Genomic DNA, 27990 nt, shown 5'->3' on the forward strand with positions numbered 1-27990 from the left:
TCCCACGAAACCCTTAAAATATTGCTGATTTCAGAATAGTACCTTGTAAACACCAAATCTCAAATAAATTCATTTTGAACTTTAACAACTGATAGATACCCTCTGACCTCACATTTAAATATCTTCATTTCAGGTTTATGACTTTTGATTCGACACTTAGGTTTCTCATTAATAAAAATCGTTCGTAAACATAATAAAATAACGTCGCTGCAATGTAATTGTAAGTCACTGCACAGTTATTGAAGCAATGCAATAAAATAAATGTCGAAAAAAACGAGCAAAAATAATTACTACAACTAAGCAATAAAATATTTACTTTATGCTCTGCTATGCTACGCGAAGCTATGCTACGTACATATTTATGCACATAATAAAGTACAAGTTCAGTCGCATTGATAAAAATTGATGTGAAGCGTTGCAAGCATTTTAAATGCACAGTTCTCCGGCCTGATACCTTCCAAAAAACAGCAGAAACAAAAAAGTTTATAGAAAAAAGGCCGGCGACCGCTTTGCCTGCTGTCATCTGCCGGCCCTGTACTACATCTGCCTCCGACCTAAAATGCGCGCCACCTGCGCTACGTTGTGCGATGTGCTTTTATTGCTTTGCCGCCGCTTGCCAATAAACAGCCAAATTGGCGCGCTGACAGCCTGTGAGCGTTGTGCTGTCTCATCGTCGCCTCGTTGCATTCGTTGCAGCAGTGGCATACTTTGATTTTGATGGTCAGCAAGTTTCGCTCTACTTTACGCTAATTTATGACATACATAATCGTATACAATCTTTTATTGCATACAAACAAACATAAATACACATGTTATTACAAGTGTATTACAGTGCATTTAATTCAATGTATATGTATGTGATGCTGATGCTCCTTTTTGGTGTGCTGTTGGTGGCATCAATAAATTTCGCACAGTCATCAAATGTTTTCGATGTTTTCGACAAGTACAAAAGTGATTAATTTGCCAGTAAATCATTGTAATTAGTTAATTAGTCCATAAATGTTTTGCTATTTGATGCCAAAGGGGTTTGCATACATGCATAGGTGTGTGTATTTTCGAAAATCTGTTTTTATGCTTTAAAACTATTTTGAAGTTTAATAACGTTAATTAGCGGCTTAAATTACTAGAAATAGTTAAAATTTACATTTATGTTTTATATTTCATTAATATAAATTAGCGTTTACTGCAGCAGTCGCCTTGACTAGAGTAGCAGTATGAAGATTAATGAAGACACATACATAAATATATTTGGTATATATTATATACTATATATATATTATATACTCGATTTCGAAAAATGCAGCAGATTTATGTTGCAGAGTATTTAAAGCACAAATATAGTCGAGAAATAACCAAGAAAAAACAGCGCTATTGAAATTTCACTTCTAAACAAAAGACTTAAGACACAAACTTCTTTTCGTTAGCCTGCCATTTCTCCGCCAAGAAGTAAAGCATGACATTTTTTTTTAATTTATTACAATTTAAATGCAATAATTTGAATGAAAATTTTTAATTTTTTTTAATTTTTAATTAAATTTTTTTTTTCGAAAAAAATTATTTTTATGAAAATTTTTTTTTTTTAAGAACAAATTTTAAAATTAAAAAATATATATATATTATTCTTTTAAATTTGGCTTAAAAATTATTTTTATAAAAAAAAAACATTTTTGAATTTTTAAAAACAAATTTTAAAATAAAAAAAATTAAAAAATATGTATATATTATTCTTTTAAATTTGGTTTAAACTGATTTAATATAAATAAAAAAAAATATTTTTTTTTTTTTTATTTTAAGAGAAACAATTTTGTTTAAATAAATAAAAATTTTTTTTTTGTATTTGTTAAGAAAACTAAAAAAAAAAATTAAAAAATACAGTTATATTTTTCTAAAATTTATTTTATTAAATTTTAAGTTAACTTGCTTTAAAAATAATTCAAATTAATCGTTAAAATTGCTTAGATTGCATTGATTGGTATGTTAAAGCTATAGAAATATTTTACTAAATAATATATTACAAATTTAAGTATATATTAAACATATTAACGATGGCAGAGGTGCAATGCAATTTTTTGTAATTTTTCGCTTTACTGATGGGGCACATTCACCAACATTTATATTAGCATCGTTATCTTAACGAAGTGCTTTTTGCAATAACTACCTGTAGACCGTTATCACGTTACTATTTTCATATATTTTAATGCTGCTAAAATTAAAATGTTAAAACTTTCTCTGTGATGTTAATAAAATTTGTTAGCTTTCACACTAACTTGCGATAAATTAAATATGTTTATGAGATTATTAAGTATTTTTATAGAGAGTTTTTTAATTAAGAGTATACAGTGTATTTTAATATAAATTAAATTTTAAATAATATTTAACTACACCACTATACTATATAGTCATATACAAGCAACGAAGTGTGAATACAGCTAAAAATTTTATGGTTCGTCAGAGGCATCTATATCAACATAATAAAAAATAAAAAAAAAAAATGACAATTGGAAATTTTGAAATTCCCGTTATTTTTTGAACACACCTCGTATATATATTTTAAATACATTTTTGATTTTAATTTGAACTTTCAAATGCGGTTTTCAATTAATCGATTGCGATTTTTTTTATTAAACTAAAAAGCATTATGGCATTCACCAAGAAAGAATTTTAAGACCTTAAAACACTCTTGATCTTTCTCTCCGAAAGATGCTATCTGGAAATTTTTCAGTAACAATTGACTTAAGATAATAACCAAATATATATGTATGTATAAAACCTGAAAAGATATGGATTTAACTATCTTTCGAATTATTTTGGAAAATTTTTTTAATTTTTTACTTTAAATCAGGTGGTAATACCATATTATACTATTTTTTATCATAATAAAACATTTTCGCGCATTATTACACGAAAAATTAGTTAATTATTCAGGTGGCAACACTATTTTAATTTAATTTAACCCTTTGAAATCATTTAAATTTCGGTTTATTATCTTTTATTTTATGGTATATATATATTTATAAAAATTATATTACTTAAAAAAAAAATAAAAAAAAGTTAGGTGGCAACTCTTCTAAGTAATTTTGTAATAAAATTTCGTTCTTACGTTTCCTAGTAATATTTTATAAAATCTAATATTATTGATTGATAATTTTTTTAATTACATGCATCTGGCAACCTTTTTTACATGTTTCGTATTTTATATTAATATATTCTTCAACTTAAATCATTCAAATGATTTAAAAAATATAAAAACTTAATCCAAAATGTAGAGGAATGCTTGCTTAAAGTATGTACGTCTTTTTAAATATAAATACAGTCTACAGACATATACATATGTACAGATAAGGTAACAAGCGAATAAGTCATCTTGTTACCCAAAAAAATTGAAACATCAGCAAACAAACTCTAAATGATTGATCAACCACAAAGCCTTACTTTAATTCTAAAAAAGCAGCAACACTTCCATTCTCGAAGTGCAAACACAAATAAAACGAAATTAAATTTGCACTTAATAGTTACTAAAGTATTACAACAATGCGCACACGCGCCATTAAATTGGTCAAAAGTCTATGTCTAAATACACCCAAGTGTGCGCACAGCCTTAGAAGGCAGCTGGCGCTAGGCCAAACATTTTTGTAACGGTTATTTGCAATGCTAGAAGGAGAAAAAGGAACTAAAAAAGAAATTGCAAGCTGTTTAGGCTGGGTCGCTGAAATTTGGGTGGTACCATAGTGTTGTTTTAATTAGCCCAAAGTGAGCTAAGATTGGCCAAATGCGACTCGTTGAGTTGGCGTTGAAATTAAATAGTAGATTAATTTAGAAGAAGGAATTGGTTCAGTTATTTGTGCTTTTGTTTTGGTTTGTATATATGTATATGTATTGCGAAACTTTACTTATTACATTTACACTTTACTTTTTGTTGTTGTATTTTTCTCAACATTTGCTAATTTGTAGGTGCTTATCGATTGGCACACTCACATTTCCGCTTTATAACTCCTTGACATAAATGAAAATAATACCTTTGTTGTTTGTGATATAAAATTACGAGCTACTACAACAAAGAAGAAGAAGAAAAAATTGACAGCTCAAAAAAAAAACAAATAATAATAATAACTGGCAGCCCTATGCACAGCTAATAGTTAAGGCCTCCACATTTTTTTTATTTTTATTATTATTTTTTTGTTTTGCTAACAATTCTGCTATACTTTTCCTGTCACCATTTTTTTGTATGAGTGACAAGTGTGGCTTTGGGAAATTCGATGCTGTCGTTGTTGCTTGTTGATCGTGCACATTCGTGCTACATAACTGTGCAATCACCTGCTGCCATTCGCCTTTAGGCCAAACTGTTACGTCAGTGTTATTGAAAACCATTTACGAGCAAAACATATAGACGTGCATTTATTTTATTTTTTTTTATTAAAAACAATAAAAATAAATAAAAAAACAATAAAAAAGTGAAAACAAAAAATCAATAAATTAAAAAAAAAACTAAATTTTACAACCCAAAGTGATTGTGTCATCTATATTAACTGTATTTATAATCTATTTCTAAGTGTTATTGAAGGCCTCAATCAATTGTGGAAATAAGTGAATGTAAGCGATTTGTGAAAAAAACATAAACATTGAATAAACAGAAATAAATATTAACTGAATTAAGTGATATATTAAGAGCTTAGAAGCTACTGCACATACTAGGTGTTGGAATAACTGAGTGTTTTGAGAAGAGAACGGGAACATTTATTTCAAAATGGTAAGTTTAAGCATTACATGATCACTTTTAATTTAAATTATATTTTTATCTAATTATTTATATTTATTTATGATTATGCTATACTACTATCATAAAGAGAAAAGATGTGTATGTATGTTTGTAATGAATAAACTCAAAAACTACTGTGCCGATTTCAAAAGTTCTTTCACCATTGGAAAGCTACATTCACCCCGAGTAACATAGGTTATATATATTGCTGGAATCTCAAATTTCTGGAAATAGTTCCCAGCTGAGGGCATCGAAAAGACTCCGTGATGGAGAATCTTAGTTTGAAACCAAAAATCGTCTAGTAAGTCATTCTCTTCGCAACGCAATCGCGTGCCAGAAAGTCGAGTAACGAGCGCTCGCAGCTGCTCGCTAAACAAAATTTCAAAACCTCCCAAGTACACGCTTGTGAGTCGAGTACGGAGCATGTGCAGCGGCTTGAGGAACAAAATTTTAGAAAAATACAAGCTCGCATCAGGGCGTTGAACTCTGAGCGTTCCCAACGTCTTCATAATCAGAGAGAAAGACTACGGACACCAAAGATTAGAGGTTGTAATCAAGTTTTAGCTCATTGCAAATAAAATATAATTTCATGTTCTAGTTTTCCTCATTTTTCTTTTTTCTAAATGAACCCACGCAAGAAAAGGGAAAGTACATATACATATATGTATCGGAGAGTGTGATAAGTGTGTAAGAAGTTATAAATTTTGAAATGTTTGTTTAAACCCTTGCGAAGCCGGATCTATAATATTTAGGTCTGGGGAGTATGGTGGCCATTCCACAACATTGAGAGTTTAGCTTTGTTTCCATGTTTTCAGACCGGACAAGCTGAATTTAGGCATTGTTATGCTGTGAATATCATTCTAGATTGCCAAAAATAATTAAGAAAACGGAACATCCACTTTTTCGAATTCGACTATATTTATTTGCATTCCCTAAACCGTTACAACTTTGACCCGAGTGTATTTGCGATCCTAATGGGGCCCATCCATGGCGCAACTCATTGAAATAAAAACTTTTTTATTTGGGTTTTCATAAATAAATGTATTCTCATCCGAAAATGTGAGATAATGCCACTCCTTATAGCGTTTTTAGATAGGAGTTAATTGATCAATTTATAGGCCTCTGCTCGACTTAAACGCTTATTACGATCAATTTACCATACAAAATAAAATCTTCATTTATTTTAAATTGGATTTAAATCGACTTGAAAATCAAATGCAACTCTGTGACAAAGACGTACGATATACGTTATTTGCCTGCGATTGGCTGAGTTTTTTGATAGAAAGAAAGTTACGGTAGATGTCGCTGCTGAAAAATATTAATCAGCTGATGAAACTTACCAACTTCTTATAAAAAGCAAAAACAAAAACGTATAATAGCTGTTCGGTGATCGAGTAGCCGGCAGTATAAGAGGCAAAAAAGGGTTTCTCAATAAAATTTTAATTAATCAATTAATTTGGCTGTGTGAAAAAGCTATTAAACATGTTCGAACTATTATTAGGTATTTTTCGCAACTTATTGAGAAGTTAAGCGCCATCTATCGAAAGCTTTGACTATAGCGCGTTCAATTGACCTAAAAATATCCAAACACTGTTTTCTTGAAACACATTGAGCACATTTTGAGTCATAATTTTATAATGAATACTATTTTTATTTTAACCCATTGATTACTGAAAGTATTTTTTGTAAATTTATACTTGATTTATAACAAGTAACTATCATAATATTACAACCAACAATCAAATTTTAAATAAATGTTTTAAAATTTTAGAAACACTATTTGAATAGGGTTACCAGCTTTTTAAATAGCTTTAAACTGGTCAGCAGTACCTTCATCTAATATAATTAGTAAATTCGGGTATTATATGAGTGATATTTTAAATAATTGTGGTGTTAATGATTTTTATAGACTTTTTATCATTTAATTTGGACGAAATTATAAAATTTTGATGTCTTTATGTTTTTGTTTCCTTATTGACTTCTTTCGCCTTTTTTTGAGCAAAAACAATATATTTTATGACATATTTTTATTTATGTTCTACCATCAAGAACAAGTCGATATTCTCCTAATAAGAATATTTTTGAAGCGGCTTTAATGAAAATTGCGAATTCGTAAAACGTGGGCTGAAATACAGGTTATCTTTAAAAAAAATACTGGATACTAAGGTAATTGTAACTTTCGTATACTCGCTTGCACAGCTTGAGAGAAAAAGCAAACAATATGGAAATTAATAAATAAAAAGAGGGAACTCTCATTCGCTTTGCTCCACAAAAACGAGTAATCGATTGCAATAAATTCTTCGCAAATTATTTTCACAATTAATTCATACAATCTCACTCATTACTCTCATTTCATTTGAGTAGCTCTCGCATGTCACAATGTATTAAAAGTGTTGTTTTAATTTACCAGCTTGTTGTTAAAAATAAAGCTGCTTTGATAAGCGTGGCATAAATTAAGAAAAGAAAAAAAAATTACGTTAAAATTAGATGAATTAAAGCTGCAGCAAAAATATCTGAAATTTGAATTGTTAATATTTTGAAGGAAGTTACACCATGATGTACTATTTATACAGTTGCTTATCTTACCAACTAAAAGGACATAAAGCTAAATATATACAGCACACAAGCGTATGAATGATAAATGAATGACGCAAAGTGGACACTGTTATCAACGCATTGACATATTTTTAAAGAAATATTTAACATAACTAATGTGCAGCAATAAACGGCTACTTCAATTAGCGATAATTTATATTCATATTTTTTTACTGCGCTTGCGCATCAACGCTGTGAAATTGTAAACAAAAAAGTATTCACAAAAAAAAATCAACAATCAATGCAGCGAGTTCAATTACTCGCATAATTTTGAGGCAATTACGTATGTGATAAAAGAGGAACAGTTTTGCCGTTCGCATTTTCGACTTGAATGAACAAAATAGTATGCAAATTTATGTAGCTTTATAAGGTAAATACTGAAGTATACACAAATACATATATAAATGAAAAAGAGAGAATTCGAAATGTTAATCACCTCAAATATTTATTGACAGCGTAAATATCTTAAATGCCATATGGCAAGAGTGCCTGCCAGTTTTTTGAATGAGTAAAGCCTGTTTATTCAAATTGAGTAATACATAATGGCCAGTGGATTTTAGAATTATCAAAAAAGTGAATGAAGGTACTCGGCTTACAGTTTCACTTGTTAGTATTTTGCTAATATATTTTCGAGAAATAATATTATTATATAAATTATTATTATTTTCGCTTAATCCCGAAATTTTGCGACTATGTTAATTTCGAGATTAAAATATGGCAAATTTTTAAAATGTGTCCGCTATATTTGTTCGCCATTTCGAATTTTGAAAAAAAAAACCGAATTCGTAATAAGCGACCCCGAAACCCCCGATTAACGAGTTTCAAACGCATCCGATGAATTAAAAAAAACGCTGTCCGCCATATTGGTTTTTTGGTTTTTCGAGGTTATGTCAAAACCCTGATCAGATGAGGTTAACAAGATTCGGATTCAGCGACTCCAAAAACATAAGGGGTCAGCATCAAACCCGAGATTATAAGAGTATATATTATTTTTGTAGCAAAATGAGAAATTTAGAATTTCATCAATAATTTCGTGTGTAGGACAATCCTGAAATAATTTCAGTCCCGAAATTTCGGGATTCTCAATTTTTTTTCCAAAAATGGATATTGTAGTGAAAACGGTGTTTAATTCCGTTAATCCCGCAATAGCATAATCAATGTATGTCCCAATATATTTTAAATTACAGCAATAATCATATGTCGAACAATTCCGAACTGATTCTGAGTTCTGAAATTTCGAGATTCTCTCTCGGCATCGCACTTTTATTCAAATGAGGGTATTATTAATCCTGAAGATGTCATTACCTAATCTCTAAATTATTTAGAATTCTATTAGAATTTCTTCTCTACTTCAGAATGATATACAATGCATATATCGCTCATTTACTTGAATAGTGTCACAACTCAAAAAAGTCGATTTTTCAGGAGAGCGATTTAAAGTTTTCAATTGTCTCTTATTTAGCAAATATAGAAAAATTCCAACTGTTTATTGACAAATCTAGTGGCCTGTAATATATTAAATACAATGTTGAGAATAAATTGACCAAATAGAGTGTACTAATGCTTTTTCTTGGGCATAAACGTGACCCATTTTAAATTATGTCGTTATTTGTGAAAAAAATAATTCAATTTCGCCGTCATAAGTCAAATGTGTCGTTTTTGTTGAAAAAAAATCAATACGAAAAATTTAATTACTTTTCACCAATATCGTTGTAATACAAAATGTGTCGTTCTTTCTGAAAAGAAAACCAAATTCACTCTATGACAATATGTGTTTGAACACAAAATATGTCTCTCTTTCAGATAAAAATCCATGCCTAATTCTGGCACAACTGAGAAGTGTCGTTATTGTAGTTAAAAAATAATCCAACATAACAAGTTTAATAACGGCACATTCTTATTTCATGGTTTATTTTTCTACGCATCGGAATGAAATTTTTATACAATATGTACGCTGAAATTGCGCACATTTCTGCATACTCAACTAAAAAATCGTGTTTTTGAGTTGTGACACTATTCAAGTAAATGAGCGATATGTATACTGACAGAGTTATAGCCTTTTCACAGAGGAGCTAATTGACCGGCCTCTGCTGGCTAATTAAGATCGATTTACAATACAAAATAAAGATCAACTTGAAAATGAAACGCAACTCTGCGACAAAGGCTGTATTTGCTTATATATACGTCCTTTGTCTGTGAGTTTTTCTTCACGCTAGACGACGGTAGATGTCGCTGCTAAAAATAGCAATGAGTTAATGAAACTAACCAACTTCTTATGAAAAGCACAAACAAAAATGTATAACAGCTGATCGGTTATCGAACAGCCGGCAGTGCGAAGGGCAAAAACTGGTATCCCAATCAAAATTTTAATTGATTAATTAATTTGGTTGTGTGAAAAGCCTATTACCTAGTACCAGAAACTATAATATAATAGGGGTATGCAGACCAGCTCTGTTAGTTCGTTAGTCGTTATTCGGAAGTCTTTTGCGTGCATTTTGTTTTGGTAACGAAGCACCGGCCAGATTTGTCTTAAACTTCTACATAGATGGACCTGAACCTTACATTCTTCTGATTTAATTCTTCTTTTTACTTCTGAAGTAGGAACATATACAAATAAGTACGAATAATAACGCCCTTTATATTAAATTATATGAATTTATGCACATAATTTAAAGCATCTAATAACACTATTTTATTATTGACTTAAAGCAAATATTTCTAATTCTATGATATTTTAGCTATTTTTGATAAAAAAATAATGAAGCAAATCCAACAATAGCCAAGCTGGAAATAATACGAATGCCTGCAACTTTGCCACCAATTACTGATGATTGCTTTTGGTTTGACCTATTGACTACATTCAATGCAGCGGCAAGCCGCCGCAGTCTGCAATAAAAAATTCTTATCAAAGCAATGAAATATTGTAGTAGTTTTTCAAATTTAATAATTGGGTGGGGTGGCAACGCCTCCGCAGTTTTTTTTCGCTGTCTACTTAGCGAACTTAAATGAGGCCTCTGTGCTGCATTGTTGCAGACATTACATCGCGTACTTTTTGTAAATTTTTGTTGATTTGATTGCCAGCTTGCAGTTAATATTACAGAGTTCATTTGAGGAGAGTTCATATAAAATAAAAAAAAATTTAATTTTTTGTAATTAATAAAAAAATTAAATTGGTAATTGATTAATTTGGTTTTACTTTAATGGTAAAGTAATACTATTTTAAGCAAAAAGAAGCTGTTAAAGGGTACGGAAGAGTATAGAGGATTAATGACCAAGTTAGCCTCAGATTTCCGCATTTTAAATTTAAACTAATTAATTTAGAAGTATTTTGAAGAAAAATGAATTTTATTATTGCTATAATAAACTCAAAAAAATCGGATATAAATACTTTAATTTCAATAATTATGATTGAGGTTAGGGTTTCATGATCTTCATCAGTTGACTCTTCGGCGTTTTGGTTCAATGGTTTGAAGAAGCGCACCCCTGAGAAATTAAGTAATCTCTGGAGTAAACAAATCTCATTTTCATGCCAACAAGAGTTTTCCAAGGTCTTCTTCTTAATGACAAGTTCTTGTTAATAACAAATCCTCAGAGTCAAAGATCAGGTGAGAACAGCAACCAGCTGAATAAAGGCACAAGCCTTCAATAAGTTGATAATGGTTTTTATCAAAGAGGTGGGTTTCAACTGAAGCAATCTGCTGTGGCTTTGATGCTGTTCTTTCACATGATATTTCCTCACTTCACAAATATTGTTTTAGTCTTGATCTTATTAGGGTTATTGCCCTGAATTCTTCTACTCGATAATAATGCCCAACTCAATCAGAATGAAAGTAGCTTTAGTTCAAAGACACCAGAAAAGTAAGATTCCACACCTGGAGGCTTTTTCTATAGACTTTCAGATAAATCTAGACGTGTTTGTATGTATATATGTACATTGACCAAAAAAATTTCCTATGTATGAAAATAAGTGATTAAAGAATCGCAAACAATCGCCGCCACCGCCGACAACGCGAAACGCCACGTGAAGGCAATGACCAATAAGGGGTCAACACAGTTCAACTGAGGGTCTGAAAGCTTGGCATTCAAACAAAAAAAGGCGAAAATAAGCAATGTAACATAGCGGAATACCAGGCGGCAACAACAGCATTACACAGCGGCAGCACTGACTGCGGTGAAATCGCTTCTATTGTTGCCACCGCTGATTGAGTTTGTTGCAAATATCATGTTGCTGGCGGCGGGGGGTACGGCCCCATAAGCTGCCGCTGCTGCTGTTTTTGTGCGTTTTTGACTTTGATGGAGAACAAATCATGTACGAGACTGGCGAAAAAACACAAAAAAGTGAAAAAAAATTAAAAAGCAAAAATGTATAAAAAAATAATTTGAAAAAATAACAAAAAATTAAGAAAAAAATAAAATGAAATAAAATTAAATTTTACAAAAAAAAAAAACACCAAAAAAACTTTAGCAATAACTTCTGCGGTCATAAATTATCGGTAAAAGGCAATGCTGTGGCGCAAAAAAATGTTGGCATTTGTAGAAATTGTTAATTCATCATTTGTTTAAGTAATTGAAATGATTACAATCGAACCAGTAATCTCAAGCAAAAAGTCGAAAGAAAAACAAGCACCCAAATATAACAAATAACAATAATGGAAACGAAACAAAATCAGCATTGAACAAGTTTAAGCAAATATAACAACGTAGCTAATGGACATCAACTAAGCAGAACGCGGACAATACCGAATTTTGACTGATTACTGGTTTTGCGGTCTTCCTCATGCAATCTGCTGCGATCCATCTTCATGTTGCGGCAAATGGCAACAAATGAACGGTAAAATAAAAGCAATTTTGTTTTTCAAAAAATATTGTACATTTACTTTGGCTTTTGGCTTGCCAGCAGTTCAACAGTCCAGCAGTAATGAGCGCTTAGTTGTACAAATAGTTATTATTTTTTGATTGATGAGCTTTAATTGAATGATGTGCAGATATTTGTTTACAATGAGTTTTTGTGTAAACATACATGTGAGAAAAAATCTATTGCAAAACATTTACTTTTGTTGAGTTTTTCATGGTTTTATTTGTTTAATTTAATGTATTTGGCCATTAGTGGGATTATGTGGAAGGCAGTACGTGAGTTCAGCACGTTTAACCATTTGTGTATATACATATATACATATGTACTTATTTGTTATTGAAACATTGGTGGGAGGCCAGTGTTTAGTGATATTCACGCCCAACATTTGTATAAACATACCTCAAGCCATTCTAAGGAGGATGCTTTGAAAGTAAACAAAAGACTTAAGCAACGAACTCGATTTCATACAAGTGGGGAGATTAAAGAAATTGTTGTTTCATGATTTTTAAATTATTGTAAAAAGATGATGTATTAGTAAAATAAAAAAAAATAAATATATGTATATTTCGTATATTGGTTGGCAAATATCTCCTTTCCGCTTTTTTGCTCTTTATGCTATGCTTTATAAAAAGTGTTACTTTTGAGTTCAACTTTACACCACCAAGGGCATTCGCCATGGACAGGAACAGGTGGTAATCACTTGGCGCTATGTCCGGGCTATATGGTGGATGCGATAAAACCTCCCATACGAGCTCCCGTAACTTCTGACGAGCCAACAACGAAGTGTGTGGTGTGGCGTTGTCCTGATGGAACACTACACCCTTCCCGTTGGCCAATTCTGGACGCTTCTGGTCGATCGTCTGCATCAATCGGTCCAGTTATTCGCAGTAGATGTTAGAATTAAGCGTCTGGCCATATGGGAGCAGCTCATAGTGGATGATTCCCTTCCAATCCCACCAAACACACAGCAAAACACTTCTGGCCGTCAATTCCGGCTTGGCCACTGTTTGGGACGATTCACCGGCCTTCGACTACGACCGTTTTCGCTTGATATTATCGTATGTGATCCATTTTTGTCGCCAGTCACCATCCGCTTCAAAAATGGGTCGAGTTCGTTACGTTTCAGCAGCATATCGCAGGCGTTGATTTGGTCCAGAAGGTTTTAATGTGTCAAATCATGCGGCTCCCAAACATCAAGCTTTTTTGTGTATCCAGCCATCTGCAGATGGTTTAAAATGGTTTGGTGACTAACTCCCATCTCCTGGGCGATGCCACGAGATGCACATGCCGGTCTAACTCGATGGGATAATGGGATAGATTTGATCGGTATTCGTCGTCACAGGTCTTCCGCCGGCTGGCTTATCCATGGTGTCATTTTCACCCGCTCTGAGTCGTCGAAACCATTCTTCCGCAGTTCGAAGTTCCATCTCCCAAAACACCATTAATCTCACGGAACGAAGGAAAACTTTAAAATAGCGCGAATTTCGGCGTTAGCGATCTCCATGTACACACGTCTATAACTGTTGAACGCAATATCCAAACTAATCATGCATAGCGTCGTTTTGTAGGTTATGTCAAGACCTTTTAAATATGTATAGTATTGCCAGATACAAGCTCTGTAGCGCTTTATACATAGCCGCGAAATTAAAAAAAAAGGCGGAAGGAAGATATTTGCCAACCTAATGTGATGAAATTATTTAATTAAAATTAAATCTTGATTTGAAAGTGGATAAAAAAATATAAAAAAATATTTGATTTTTCGATTTAAAAAAAAAGTTAATTTTGTTAGTATGAGACTCTTTTTTACAGAAAATAATATTTAACATATGTTTTGGGATGTTTGTTTGTATTTGATTATAATTTTTAATTTTTTTTTTATTTCTCTATTTTATAAAACTTGCAAATTTTAAAATTAGAATGCAAGAAATTGCTATTATTATCCTTCTATCGCATGCTGATAATTTACAAGCACAGTACACATTTATTGATTACTTAAATAATTTTTTGTAATTTACCTCATAAATCAACAATTAACAGATATTTATAGCATTTTTATTTTAATTTAAGTACATTTTACGAAATGTTGAAAGCTGGTTATCATATTTATAATTAAATAAAATACACTCTACCATACATACATATGTAGGGTGATTTTTTAAGAGCTTGATAACTTTTTTAAAAAAAAAAAACGCATAAAATTTCATTTAAATGTTGACCGCGGCTGCGTCTTAGGTGGTCCATTCGGAAAGTCCAATTTTGGGCAACTTTTTCGAGCATTTCGGCCGGAATAGCCCGAATTTCTTCGGAAATGTTGTCTTCCAAAGCTGGAATAGTTGCTGGCTTATTTCTGTAGACTTTAGACTTGACGTAGCCCCACAAAAAATAGTCTAAAGGCGTTAAATCGCATGATCTTGGTGGCCAACTTACGGGTCCATTTCTTGAGATGAATTGTTCTCCGAGGTTTTCCCTCAAAATGGCCATAGAATCGCGAGCTGTGTGGCATGTAGCGCCATCTTGTTGAAACCACATGTCAACCAAGTTCAGTTCTTCCATTTTTGGCAACAAAAAGTTTGTTAGCATCGAACGATAGCGATCGCCATTCACCGTAACGTTGCGTCCAACAGCATCTTTGAAAAAATACGGTCCAATGATTCCACCAGCGTACAAACCACACCAAACAGTGCATTTTTCGGGATGCATGGGCAGTTCTTGAACGGCTTCTGGTTGCTCTTCACCCCAAATGCGGCAATTTTGCTTATTTACGTAGCCATTCAACCAGAAATGAGCCTCATCGCTGAACAAAATTTGTCGATAAAAAAGCGGATTTTCTGCCAACTTTTCTAGGGCCCATTCACTGAAAATTCGACGTTGTGGCAGATCGTTCGGCTTCAGTTCTTGCACGAGCTGTATTTTATACGGTTTTACACCAAGATCTTTGCGTAAAATCTTCCATGTGGTCGAATAACACAAACCCAATTGCTGCGAACGGCGACGAATCGACATTTCACGGTCTTCAGCCACACTCTCAGAAACAGACGCAATATTCTCTTCTGTACGCACTGTACGCATTCGTGTGGTTGGTTTAATGTCCAATAAAGTAAACTGAGTGCGAAACTTGGTCACAATCGCATTAATTGTTTGCTCACTTGGTCGATTATGTAGACCATAAATCGGACGTAAAGCGCGAAACACATTTCGAACCGAACACTGATTTTGGTAATAAAATTCAATGATTTGCAAGCGTTGCTCGTTAGTAAGTCTATTCATGATGAAATGTCAAAGCATACTGAGCATCTTTCTCTTTGACACCATGTCTGAAATCCCACGTGATCTGTCAAATACTAATGCATGAAAATCCTAACCTCAAAAAAATCACCCGTTATATTCGAAGCTTCTCTGATTTATTGTTTAATTAAGTAAGCTCTCACATTCAATATTACTTGTGTTTAGCTGGTTATTAATTTACTTTAAATGTTTATATCTTGACTTGGTTATGAGCAAATGAGATTGAGAAACTCCTCAGCACATTTTGTTGAAATTTAATAATTTTAATTAATTTTATGAATAGTTTTTTTTTAATTTAATAACTTTTTCGGTTATAATTGAGTAAATGATCTCTTAAGAAAGATAAACGCAAGACGCTTACTACTTTGTTCATTTAATTTTTTATTTCATCTCAAATTTTTCACAAACAGCAACAGAATTCAGTACGACCATTGCAACCACGATTAACCATAAATACAAATATTGCAAAATTCCACCAATAGCTTATTGCATATCAATAGCGCTATCGGGAATAATCACGGCGTGTGTACTCCTCTAATTCTCATTCAGCACACACGCATTGCCATTTTCATTCAATTTTGTTCGGTGTGTTTGGCCAATATGCGGGCGTTGGTAACAGTCGAATGCTGCCACTGATGCAACCACACCAACTACAAATAACGGTGTTCATATGCTTTTGGTGTGCTCATTAGAGTCAAAAAAAGCTTTTACAAATGCGTTTTTGCAAAAACAAAAAAAATACCAGTTCAATACAACAATTTTGTTAATTTATCATATGAATGTATGCCAGTATCCATTGCCTTTAATGATCTACGACGCCATCAGTCTGTGGTCCATGGAATTTTTTTAAAGCTGTTATTTGTTGGGATTAACAGAATTTGGAGGATAAAGAAGAAAAATCAAAAGCAAACTATTATATAAAATTTTAAAGATTTTTTATGTGAAAACTTCATATGAACTTTTGTAGTTTAATTTCTTCCTAGAACACTTTAACCCTCCTGTGAACTCTTGAATTAATTATTTATGTTTTGGGTTAAGTTAAAGGATTAACTCTTCTGAAAAATAGTTATGTTCCTTAGATTTTAAAACAAGTTCAAAAGATGAAAAAATTTTTAAATTCTATGAAAATCTTCAAAAAGTGGACCTGGCATTTAAGGGTTAATTGGACGTATAATTTACTTAATGACGTTACTCTCAGACAAAATATTGCGCTAAGTGCAAAAATCGTTGGAAATTTATTATATATATTTATTATACCATATACTGGTTGTATTGAATAAGGTCCATTGAGATATTTTGCATTAAAATCTCTAAACAAGTCTTCAGATATTTTAGTACACATATTGTAAATCGATATTTCGATCGATATAAAAAGTATTTTCCACTGATATTGTTGCCTTGCTTATGTTTACATATCTACTCAAAGAAAGTGAGTATTTAAACCTTCTAGACGCTCTCAAATATATACATCTTAACAGAATTAAGGACAAAGCGGCCTCTTGGGTCACTAAAGGGTTAAAAGGGACTCAAAATTATTGCTAACAAGGCAAAATTCGGAAAAACAGTTTACCTTAGAATTCAGAGAGTTTTGGAGGTTTAGCTATATTAATATGGAGAGAGTACCGGTAAGGTTGGGTTAAGTTAGGTTAGGTACGAAGGCTGTTGACTTAAAAAGGAGACCACTTAGACTATTAAAAACAGTCCTTTGTGATGCCATAAAACTCAACATCTTCACGTAAATTTATGCATCGACAAAGCGCCTAGAACCTATCACAAATTTGCAGAGGTTTTTAACATCTATATCCGCTAAAATCGCGGCGGTGCCCAAACAAGTGAAATTCAATGACTTTTTGCCTAGATCTCACAAAGGCGGGACATTCCAAAAGGAAATGTTGAGAGAATTCTACCTCATCCTCTTCCAAGCAGCTTCTGCAGCTAGCATCCGGTAAAATTTTTAGTATGACCGCGTAATCCCTATGAAACAATGGCCAGTTAGAACTCCTCTGACTTGGGAATTGATTGACCTGGTTTAGGGATTTACTTTGGGCCAGAATGATCTAGCGATGTGAAACCGAATGAACCGTCTACCGGAATAGACCTGAATTTAAACCCGATAAAAGATCAACTTGGCAGTATCCTTAAACATTATTTGGGGAATATTTTTATAATAATTTGTATGGGTCTTAACGATTCGTTCTCTGAATAATAGGCTTTTTAGGGTTACCTCGATACAATGAAGTAAAAGTGTATGAATTAAATTTATAATTTTTTAAAAATATCAAATAGAGCAATGTAAGCTCCGAATTTGGTGGTTTATATTTACTATGGGATTAATATTATTGTTTGTGGATATAAACAAGCCTAACCCCGTTCCATTAAAACACTACGGAACAATTGAATAAGATCATTCTCTTCTAGCTTCTCCACGCCATTTATATTAAATTTTATATAAACTAAATCGGTTGGCACGTGTCAACATACGAGCAGCTAGCATACTAGTCTAAACGCTAAGATTAATTGCCCACAAATTCACAGTTAATGGGTCAATTTGCGTTGAAAGAAAACGTGGCCGTCAAAATAATAATATGGCGCTGACCTCTGGCACAGCATGAAGACACAATAACAAACAAAACAGAAAAAAAACTAACAACAAAGGAAAAAAAAACTAAAAGAGAACACCTCAAAAGATTTGTATTAGACAGAATTAATGACAATGACTAGTGGAACAAATGAGCAATGCCAGCCAGCCCAAAAGCCATCACTCACAGAATAAGTGTTAATTTTTGTTGTTCAACTTTGTTTTTGTGTTTTGTTTTTCATTTTAATATACAATTGCCACAGTTGGAGTGCTGCTTTGCGGTCGCTGATGTGCTAATCCATCATTATTAGACGCCTCACTTAGACTTAGACTGGCGCGCATGCGGATGAGCTTGCAGGCGAGTTAAGTTGTTTATGGAAATTTGTTTGTGATGCAGCAAGCGTCTAAGAATGCGGCAAAAACGCAAACTAGCAGCAGCAACAACAACAACAACAATAACAGTGAATTATTGCAATTGATAGTCATTTGTATGAAGAGTTCGTTGCACAGCAGCAGAAGAAGCAGAAGTGGAAGAAGAAACAACAACAAAAACAGTTAACATTCAAGGTTTTTTTGTTGTTTTTGCTCTGCTAGCAAACGACCTTATGCGGTAGCTCGTAAAATGTGCAGAATAAGAACACCGTTGTGTAGCACTAGCGGCACTTTGCAGTCGTTAAATGCTGTTTGCCAGCAAAAGCAACAACAAAAAACCTAGAAAAACGCAACGGTTGTGCAATGCTTAGCCAATCGCAAATAAATAGTGGATAATTAATAAACACGCTACGTGTCATCGTCATCATCGTCGTCGTAGTCGTCGCGGTGCTGCGCTGTGTTGCGTTGCGAGGCGGAGCAACCGTGCAAAATTGTGGCAGCGTGAAATTGTCCGCTGAAAGACGGAATACGGAATACTAAGTACTGTGTAGCGTAAAAAACCCGAGACCTTATTGCAGTGCCGCGATTACTTGTAGTAATCATTACTTATGCTTAGTGTTATGGCAGAATTTATGAGCAATAAATTCGATTGTAGCTGTTATTCGAAAGCAACATACTATGCAATACTAAGTGCAACGCTCAAGAATAGATAAATCGTGGTGAATAAGAAAAACCCCAAAGAAAGTGCATACATCCTCTTCGCTGTTAGTATGACTGTAATCGTAAATTGTATTTTTAAAGATTTTCGTGAAGAAATTCTGAAATGAAGAAAATATAATTTGAATAAATATATATCTTTATGAATCAAAAACGAAGATGTCACTTGGAATTCGAGGAAAGTGTCTAAGTATGTGAGATTTTATCGATCTTATCAACCCCCTGTAAATTCATTCGAAACTCGGTTTTTTCGAGAAGACTCCTGGTAAGAAACCCTCGATCCATAATATCTCGAAGAATTCTATTCCATTCTTGAAATTAGTTTTTTCGAGTTAAAAAATGTGGTCGAATGTTCTTCAAAGATAAAATGTTACAGAAAATTATTTCTCGTGAAATTTTGTGTACCTCAGATGAGACATTTGGTCGAAAAATGAGCCTTAACACATCCCTTTACACCAACAAGCGACAAACCGTATGGAATTCAACTCAAAAGAACTGCACATATGGATATAGATTCCATAGATAGATATTGTATGAGAAGATGTTTTCTTGAGACGATTTTTTGAAAAAAGTTAAAACTTTTGGTTTTGCTTATTTTTGGAGTTACAAAACCATTTACTTCTTAATAAATTTAATCCTGAACAAATAGTCCTCGGCCAGATTAAAATCTAAGTGTGTTCATATGGAGTAGCCCGACTATTGGAAATCGGTAACAGAAAAAATAAAGTTTGTTTCCTTCGAAGTCAAATATTTCATAATTGAAGTCTTAATTGAAGTTGTCTTCTCTTTATATCAACCTCGCGCTATTTATAATTGCCATACAAACTCTCCTAATGTTTAAGATATTGGATGAGCTTAGTTGATACACTCTCTCTTTCCTTCTACTTCACCTCAGTTCTATATCATAAATGTAGTTTCCTCATATCGAAAGGAATATTCAATGGCTGCCAGATTGCGCCTGTGAATGTAGCTGAAAGAAAACGCTTTGTTATCCATTCTTGCAAATTTACAACTATTATTGCATTACTTATCTTCCTCGGCTTTTTTTTTCATTATAATATATATGTATTAGCCCAATTGCTTCCGCCATTTGTCAGAGACTGATATTGCTCAATTTGAGGAGAGACAAACTCACAAGAATATCAAAAAGTCACTAAATAGATTTCACCATAGATGAGTTTCTATTAGAGACTTGAAACCGCAGAGTACCGGCATTAATGGTATTTGTTGCAAATCTAAGTAGGGCATATGGAATCCAGTGTCTTAAAAGGAGTTTTCGCATCAATGTACGTCTCATATTTTAATTTTCTATTTCATACAATTTGTATACGTAGCCGTCTATAATTTAATTCATGATTCCAACATTAGTCAGTTATGAAATGCCGATCTCATTGGCTTAATTCTAATTTTTCGTAATTTTCATTCGATTCTCAGTGCAATGACAAGGCGATTGTGTGGATAAAGATCTTTGATCGATTTTTACGATATTGCGGAGCTTTAAGACTCTACCAATGCTTGCAGCTTATGTTTTATAATTATCAAAATATTTTTTAAGAAGTCCCTTCTGCTTTTTTGCTCTTTATTCAATGCTTTATAAAAAGTGTTGCTGTGATCGGATTTAGTTCAAATATGCGCCGTTTCGTTCGATAATCTGTTTCCATCTAGACGGCAACTTCATGATAACCCATTGTGGATGTGCCATCCTTATTTGCGATGAACTCGGACAGCCACTTTTCGCAAGCCTCTTTTGAGTTCAACTTTACACCACCAAGGGCGTTCGCCATGGACAGGAACAGGTGGTAATCACTTGGCGCTATGTCCGGGCTATATGATGGATGCGACAAAACCTCCTATCCGAGCTCCCGTAGCTTCTGACGAGTCAGCAACGAAGTGTGTGGCCTGGCGTTGTCCTGGTGGAACACTACACCCTCCTGTTGGCCAATTCTGGACGCTTCTGGTCGATCGCTAGCTTCAAGCGGACCAGTTGTTCACAGTAGATGGTAGAATTAAGCGTCTGCCCATATGGGAACAGTTTATAGTGGATGATTCCCTTGTTTTTGCGTTTTGGTGACTAATTCCCATCTCCTGGGCGATGTCACGAAATGCCACATGCTGGTCTAACTCGATGTTTTCCATGATTTGTAAGATGTATAGTATTGCTAGTTCCGAGCTCTGAAGCGCTTTATACATAGCCGCGAAATTCAAAAGACAAAAAAGCGGAGATATTTACTAACCTAATATCTTTGTTCATATTCCGGATTATAAAAACAAAATGTGTAAATGTGAAAGCTATTGGGGGACCCTCCGAATGATTATAAGCAGAAATATGTCAGCTATAGGTTAAAATAAGTCAAGAAGGGTTTCTTAACAAGTGATGAAGAAACTAATTTATGCTCATAACCCCTTCTTTCGGGTTTTCGACGACTTTAATAAAAATAGTAATAAAATCTCGTGCCATCTTTCCAAGAGCGCTTATTTTTCAATTCCGCAGTGAGACTCTGAAACTGCAATAAAACTTTCTTCAGTTTTTTTTTTTAAGTTGTATGACCCGGAACCTTTATTAAGCACTTTAAGTTTATTCACCCAATATTAAACTTGTTAATACTGTGATCAACTACAACACTTTTTTCACAAACCTATGTTGGATATAAAAGTTCGAATTATTATAGCCAATAAAAACAAAAAAATACAAAAAGCTACAATAAAGTCAAATAATGAAATGGAATAAATCCATCAAGTCTGCTTATGCTTCTACAACATTTACCACTACTAATTTCCGCATGTTAGTATTTAAACAATATTTGTAGAACCGATTAAAGACAAAGTTTTTCATGTTTCTCCATTTGCATATAAAATGAAATGTTAAAAAGAAAAAAGTTATTAGCAAACCGACTTAAGTGTGTAATTTTCACATTTAACCAGTTATTAATGTGAAGGCGGCAGCAAAGCGAAACAAGCATGCATAAATACGAGTACATAAACATGGAAGTTGATGTTAGCAAAAAAGCTTGAGCCAAACCGGCGACTGGGCTGGTCTTACTTACTTACTTACTGATGGCAACAAGTTTTCTGTGACAACATAATCGGCTTTGCTATAATCAATTGTGTGTTAAATCCTACATACAAACGCAGAGAAATAAAAAATAAGAAAACAGCGTGCATAAAATGTTACAGGCAGACATAATTATGTGTACGTGTATGTATGTATGTATGTTGAGTGGCACGTTTATGTCAGCGCAAGCGAACACGATCAGATTTCAAGTTCATGGTCACGAGCTCATACAAATGTTTATATATTATATGTATGTATGTTCATATGTAGGTATATTTTAGTGGCATTAAGCTGTAATAAAAGTAGTTTGCGTGGGAGTGTAGTAAGATTTAGAGTCAAGAACACCGAAATCTATAAAAACTGGTTGCAAAAACTATAAACGAAATACGCAATTTAATCCAAAAAAAAATTTGGTTACTTTTAAGTGGAGCTAGAAAAAAGGAAATCAGTTAGGGGATTATGTTTTATAATGGAATATATTTTTTTTTCAAGTGCTGATAATTTGGAAATAAAGTTTATCTAAAGCCCTCTTAGGAAATCATAATTGTTTGCGGTAATTATAACAATTTGAAAAAAATCTGCAATCTACGCCTAGATGTAGCCAACGTTTTATATTTCAGTGGAAATTCTATAACAAAAATAATTAACAAAAATTAAATACTGTTGAGCAATATAAAGATCAATTTTTGTATGTCAATACGCCTAATTGTAAGCAATATAATAAAAATGGGTTTATTTCACTATGTGCCGCCTAAATGTATACTACATTTTTTTGAAATTTTATGTTTTTTTAATAATAATACATTTAAACTGATAATGACAAACAGTTGCGATTATTTTCAGATTTCGAAGACTTTTATACCCAATATTGTGTAATTTATGTTCCTATAACATTATTTTGACAAGTTCCGAAGTTATTCAGTTTTAACTATCTTTCTGAAGTGGTCACAGAAAGTTTGGTGGCCACAGATTCTGCAAATAAATATAGATAAGGTCTCACCAAGTTTTTCTCAATCAGTCAAGTTTGTGAGAAGACCTCTTAAATTTAATTAAGCATAATATATGAGAATGAGAAAGACAACAGTTCCAGTTGATGGAGATCTGTTAAAGTTCACCGGCACTGGAGTATGAAACATTTGAATTAGAATGCAGTAGACATTAACCTAAATACTTCCAGGAAAGAGAGACTGAGATTAATTGTGTGAAGGCAAATATGGGGCATTCTCTGGAAAAAAGCCACTTGAAAAAAAAGTTCTTTATTTTCTTTGGCAATGATATATCTTATAGTACATGTAAAACCTAAAATAAAACATATGGTTTTAGGTCTGTGTAACGCGGGGTTGCCATATTATAAGGGGCCAAAGTTTTTTGTTAAAAAATTTTTCGAACCGCCATAACTTTAAAGCTAATGAACAGATTTTAAAACACCATGTGACTTTTTTGTACAGAATTTCTCAAACTTTAAAACTGTGTATCGTAAAAATTTTTAAAATTAAAATTTCATATTTCATAGCAAAAAAAGAATTTTTTTTCTTTTTATTTTTAACAATTTATGCCCACGGCGATTTTTTTTTCGAAAATATCTTAAAATGTTTCTTATTTCATCATCTTTTTACCCCCAAATGGGGATTTTGGGACAGCAATATTTGTATGAGCTACAAATAAAAAACCAACTCAGAACATGATGAAAAATCATTGATTTATGCACTATTATTATCAGAATTTAGCGTAACCCAGGATTAACGACGTGGACGTAGCAGACATTTAATCCCTTTTTGTTTTTTTTTTATTTTTTAATTTTTTTGTATTTTTCAAATTTTTTTTTTGTTTTTGTTTTGTATTTAAAATTATCACGTACTTGAATCTAATCTACTCATAAGTCCTAGGAGATTCAACTAAACTCAATCGGATAAGAAAAATTAGTTTTTTTTTTCATTTTTGGCATCAGGAAATCTTTTTCTAGATTTTCGGAGAAAATATACAGAAATTTTTGAAAAAAAAGTTTCAATTCGGCCCAGGATAATTATGTAATCTAAAAGCTGTAGACATTTCATTGAAATCTACTGAGCGGATTTCAAGTTACAGTTGTCACCAGTTCAAAAAACATAGTTTTGAGAAAACCACATTTAAAGTTTCACACTAGCGTGTTGGAGTGCCCGAGCGCTCTTTGTTATTTGTCGAATAATTACTTGAAAAATAATTATCAGATCTACTTCAAATTGTCAGAGAATATTTTTAAGATAGTACACTTGGACCAAGTTTCGACAAATTAATGTATTCTTAGGTTCAAAAAGCAACAGTTGGTCCAACTGAATGGACTTATATTTCGTTTAAATTTGTTAGGTTATCGTAATTGCCTCAAAATTACTACAATGCTTTAAGTAATTGTTTCAAAACTAAGGGAACAATTTCAGTTATGGATTAAAAATTAATTTTCGTGCGTTTTTTGGAGAGTTTTCTTCTAAGATTTACTACCTTCACATCATTTCATGAATTACAATGATATTATTTTATAACTTTTAATATATTTCGTGGACATTAGTGATCCCGTAAGGTAAAGATTTTCTATAAAATTAAATTACAAACAATATATGAATATATGAACAAATTTTTTTTATAAAAAATAATTTCTAATATTAATGAAAAATACATGAGCGTTGCTAAAAAAATTTGCTAATGATGTAAAAATGCAAATATTTATACAAATAAACAAAAACAAACGACTTCTCCTAGAGCATAAAGTAGAGTATGCATTTTTCTATTTTTCCAGTTTGTTTAGCGTGCTACCGCCTTTTTTTCAGCCACTCGTTGAACGACAAACGTCGACGAGTACTTGCCAGGGCAGCTGTCAACTCAAGTGCGCGCCAACTTGTGGCAAATTAATTGAATGCTTTTGATTTCATTAAGCATTTTTTTCCACAAAAATGTTTGCTTGAATAACTTGACAAACACACAATTTTTTTTGCGCGAGACTGACATCACCAACAGGTTGCTGGGTAACATTAAAAAAAGAAAAAATTAAAAGAAAAATAAAAATAGAAACACAGAGTTTCGCTAGAATAAACATTGTCAAGAATAATAAAGAATGGAGTTTCACTTCTACTACGTTTCAGAGTTAATGACATGCTATTTCGAGTTTACTTCTAACGCCATAAAGCTAGCATGACACTTTTTTATTGTTGTTGTTGTCATAAATAAAGCTACATGAACTTGTACTGTGTTCATTTATTTGGCAAATCGTACTAGTTCTGACACCTTAAAGCTAAAATCTGAAGAAGTTTACGACTTCCGGTGTGGCTTTGTGTGGCGCTGTGGGCCCAGCAAGGGCACATCACTTTTATGGTTTTAATTAAAACTGGTGTATGCCAATGTATATATGTATATTTACACAGTAGTTAATGTGGCTTTGCATAAATTATAGCGAAATACATATTATATAATCAGCATTCCAGCTATTCTTCTATGGCTCTTTTGTAATACATTTCAACTTGCTATACTTTGCTTTAATTTATTGTCACTTTTTGTTGTAATTTATAGTTAAATTGTTGCTATGGTAATGAAGTTTACATTGTTCATGTTGCCCACCAGCTAAAAGTAGGAATAAATATTAAAAAAAAATAATACTAAACTTCAGACAAAAGTCTTCAAGTCGTTTGATATTTGCTATTCTGTACTATAACTCGTCTTATAAATCTGTTGCGCTTGAAAGAGTTCTGGTTTCGCCACACTGATCCGCCAGATGTTGTTGGTTTTAGTATCTGGTGTAAGTCTTACACCGACAAATATATATACTAGCGTTTAAAATGTATAAAAAGTGCTACTGTTTCTTTAAATTTGCAAAACTGTATATTAGGGTGGTACTTAAAAATTTCAAATCAAAAAGTTTTTCGGTATCCCTAACTATGGTAAATCTATAATATAAAGGTTAGTGATGCCAGATAGGAAAATCTGAACCAGTTAGAGATTGTTAAGACTTTTATAAAGCGATTTGAGACCACTTAACCTTTGACCTTCGGATTAAAAATTTCTTCTAAGTCCACTCGGCTACATAGTATCTCCAATTGGAAGAAAATGATAGTCAGATAAGTGATATATTCGACTATAATATCATCTGTAATGTAAGGTTATTTAGAAAATGTGCTGCAAAATTATTATTTTTAGATTTAAGGATAACCCTCATAAATTTTGAAATACCTACCATTAATTATAGTTATATGAAAGTAAATTAATGTAAGAAATTTTCAACGATATTTTATATTGTTTGAAATATTACTGGATAATTTATGGAACCACTTCCATAATGAGTTTTAGTCGCTTAAAAATGCCTCGAGTTGCGAAATAATTGTTCAATATGCTGAATAAATGTCTGTGTAACTGATGTAGACGTGCTTCATCGATGTTTGGTTGGCTGACAGAATACTGCTTATACAAAATAATACTACATGGATATTATTAAAGAAGAAAACTAACTTCGGAGTTGGAGATAGTAAGCGAGAATATTGCATGATTATTGGAGTAATTCTTTATTACAACTTTGATGTTTGTTTTCCATAATTTTCATGAGAGAATTGAAAGCAAAGTAAAATGAAATTCATATCTTTAGCTCTTTTAACTGATTTGTCTAATAATTCTGATATATTCACCCGATATGGTTGCTCTAAGAACAATATAAGAAATACACCCTATTGAGAGTGTCGGCTGGCAGTAGAAAAGACTCCAGTAAATGGAGTCGATTATATTTTAATTAAGATTAAATTAGATCGACAAAATTAAGAAAATTTCTAACGATTGAGAAATAGGTGTGGATAAATGAGAGATCACAGTCCATGGTTGAGCGATTGATCGAGACTAACAATAGCATCGGTAGTCGAAAATCTCTCAGTTGTCAATTATCTATTGCCAGTCAACACTCGTAATAGGGGTGACAGTTTCTGATTTTTATTTTAAAAGCTGGGTCTTTTGAATATCAAAATAATTAAGATTTCTAAAAAATCTTCACTGGGTGATTTAAAAAATATTATAAATTTTTTTTTAAATATAAAAAATACTATTTTTATACTCTCACAACAAAGTTGCTACGATAATTTGAAAAAAAAATGAGATATCTTAATGAAACTTGGAACACATATTCCTTGACACCCTGAGGAGGTTTGTTTTGAAAATGGGCGACCATTGCCACGCCCACAAAATGGCGAAAACCCAGAACCTATAAACCGTCATAACTAAGGCATAAATGAAGTTGTGAAAGTAAAATTTGTTAGAGAGGATCACATTAGGGAGGTGCATATTTGGATGTACTCTTTTTTGGCGAGTGGGCGGGGTGTGAAAGAAATCGGATAATAACCATGCCCACCTCACATACAAAGGTTATGTTGAAAATTACTAAACAGAAGAAATGGCAGAAAGGACTGCACTCAGATTTTTTTTTACAAAATGGCAAATAGGCGTGGCGCCGCCTACTTATTGGTCAAAAACCATATCTCAGGAACTACTCGACCGATTCGAATGAAATTCCGTATATAATATTTTCTTGACAACCTAAAAACACGGATGAAAAATGGGCGAAATCGGCTCGCAAGCACGCCTACTTCCCATATAACTATAATATAGACATTAGGAACCAATGAAGATAATGAAGGAAATACAACTTGTGTAAAATTGTCGAAATCGGATATCGAACATGAAGAACTCAGTGAATAATGGTAATTTTTCACCAAAAATATAAGTAAATCTCTCAGATATTTTAATATAATTCAGAGAGAATCTTTTTCTTTTTCTTT

The 27990-nt window shown here is 32.6% G+C and overlaps 1 protein-coding gene across 2 annotated transcripts in view; it reads left to right on the plus strand.

Annotated features, from left to right (window-relative positions):
- The window catches only part of LOC105220835 (transcription factor stalky), a 41931-nt gene that overhangs the window by 2131 nt on the left and 11810 nt on the right, over positions 1-27990 (plus strand). Inside the window, exon 2 of one of the 2 annotated variants that reach the window (XM_011197362.3) lies at positions 4551-4747. In XM_011197362.3, the coding sequence (XP_011195664.2) occupies positions 4745-4747 (3 nt within the window). In that variant the 5' untranslated portion in view covers positions 4551-4744. The remainder of the gene's footprint in view (positions 1-4550; positions 4748-27990) is intronic. The other variant, XM_011197364.3, reaches the window with a different exon arrangement.

This window comes from Zeugodacus cucurbitae, chromosome 4, assembly GCF_028554725.1.
Source record: "Zeugodacus cucurbitae isolate PBARC_wt_2022May chromosome 4, idZeuCucr1.2, whole genome shotgun sequence".
Classification (NCBI taxonomy): domain Eukaryota; kingdom Metazoa; phylum Arthropoda; class Insecta; order Diptera; family Tephritidae; genus Zeugodacus; species Zeugodacus cucurbitae.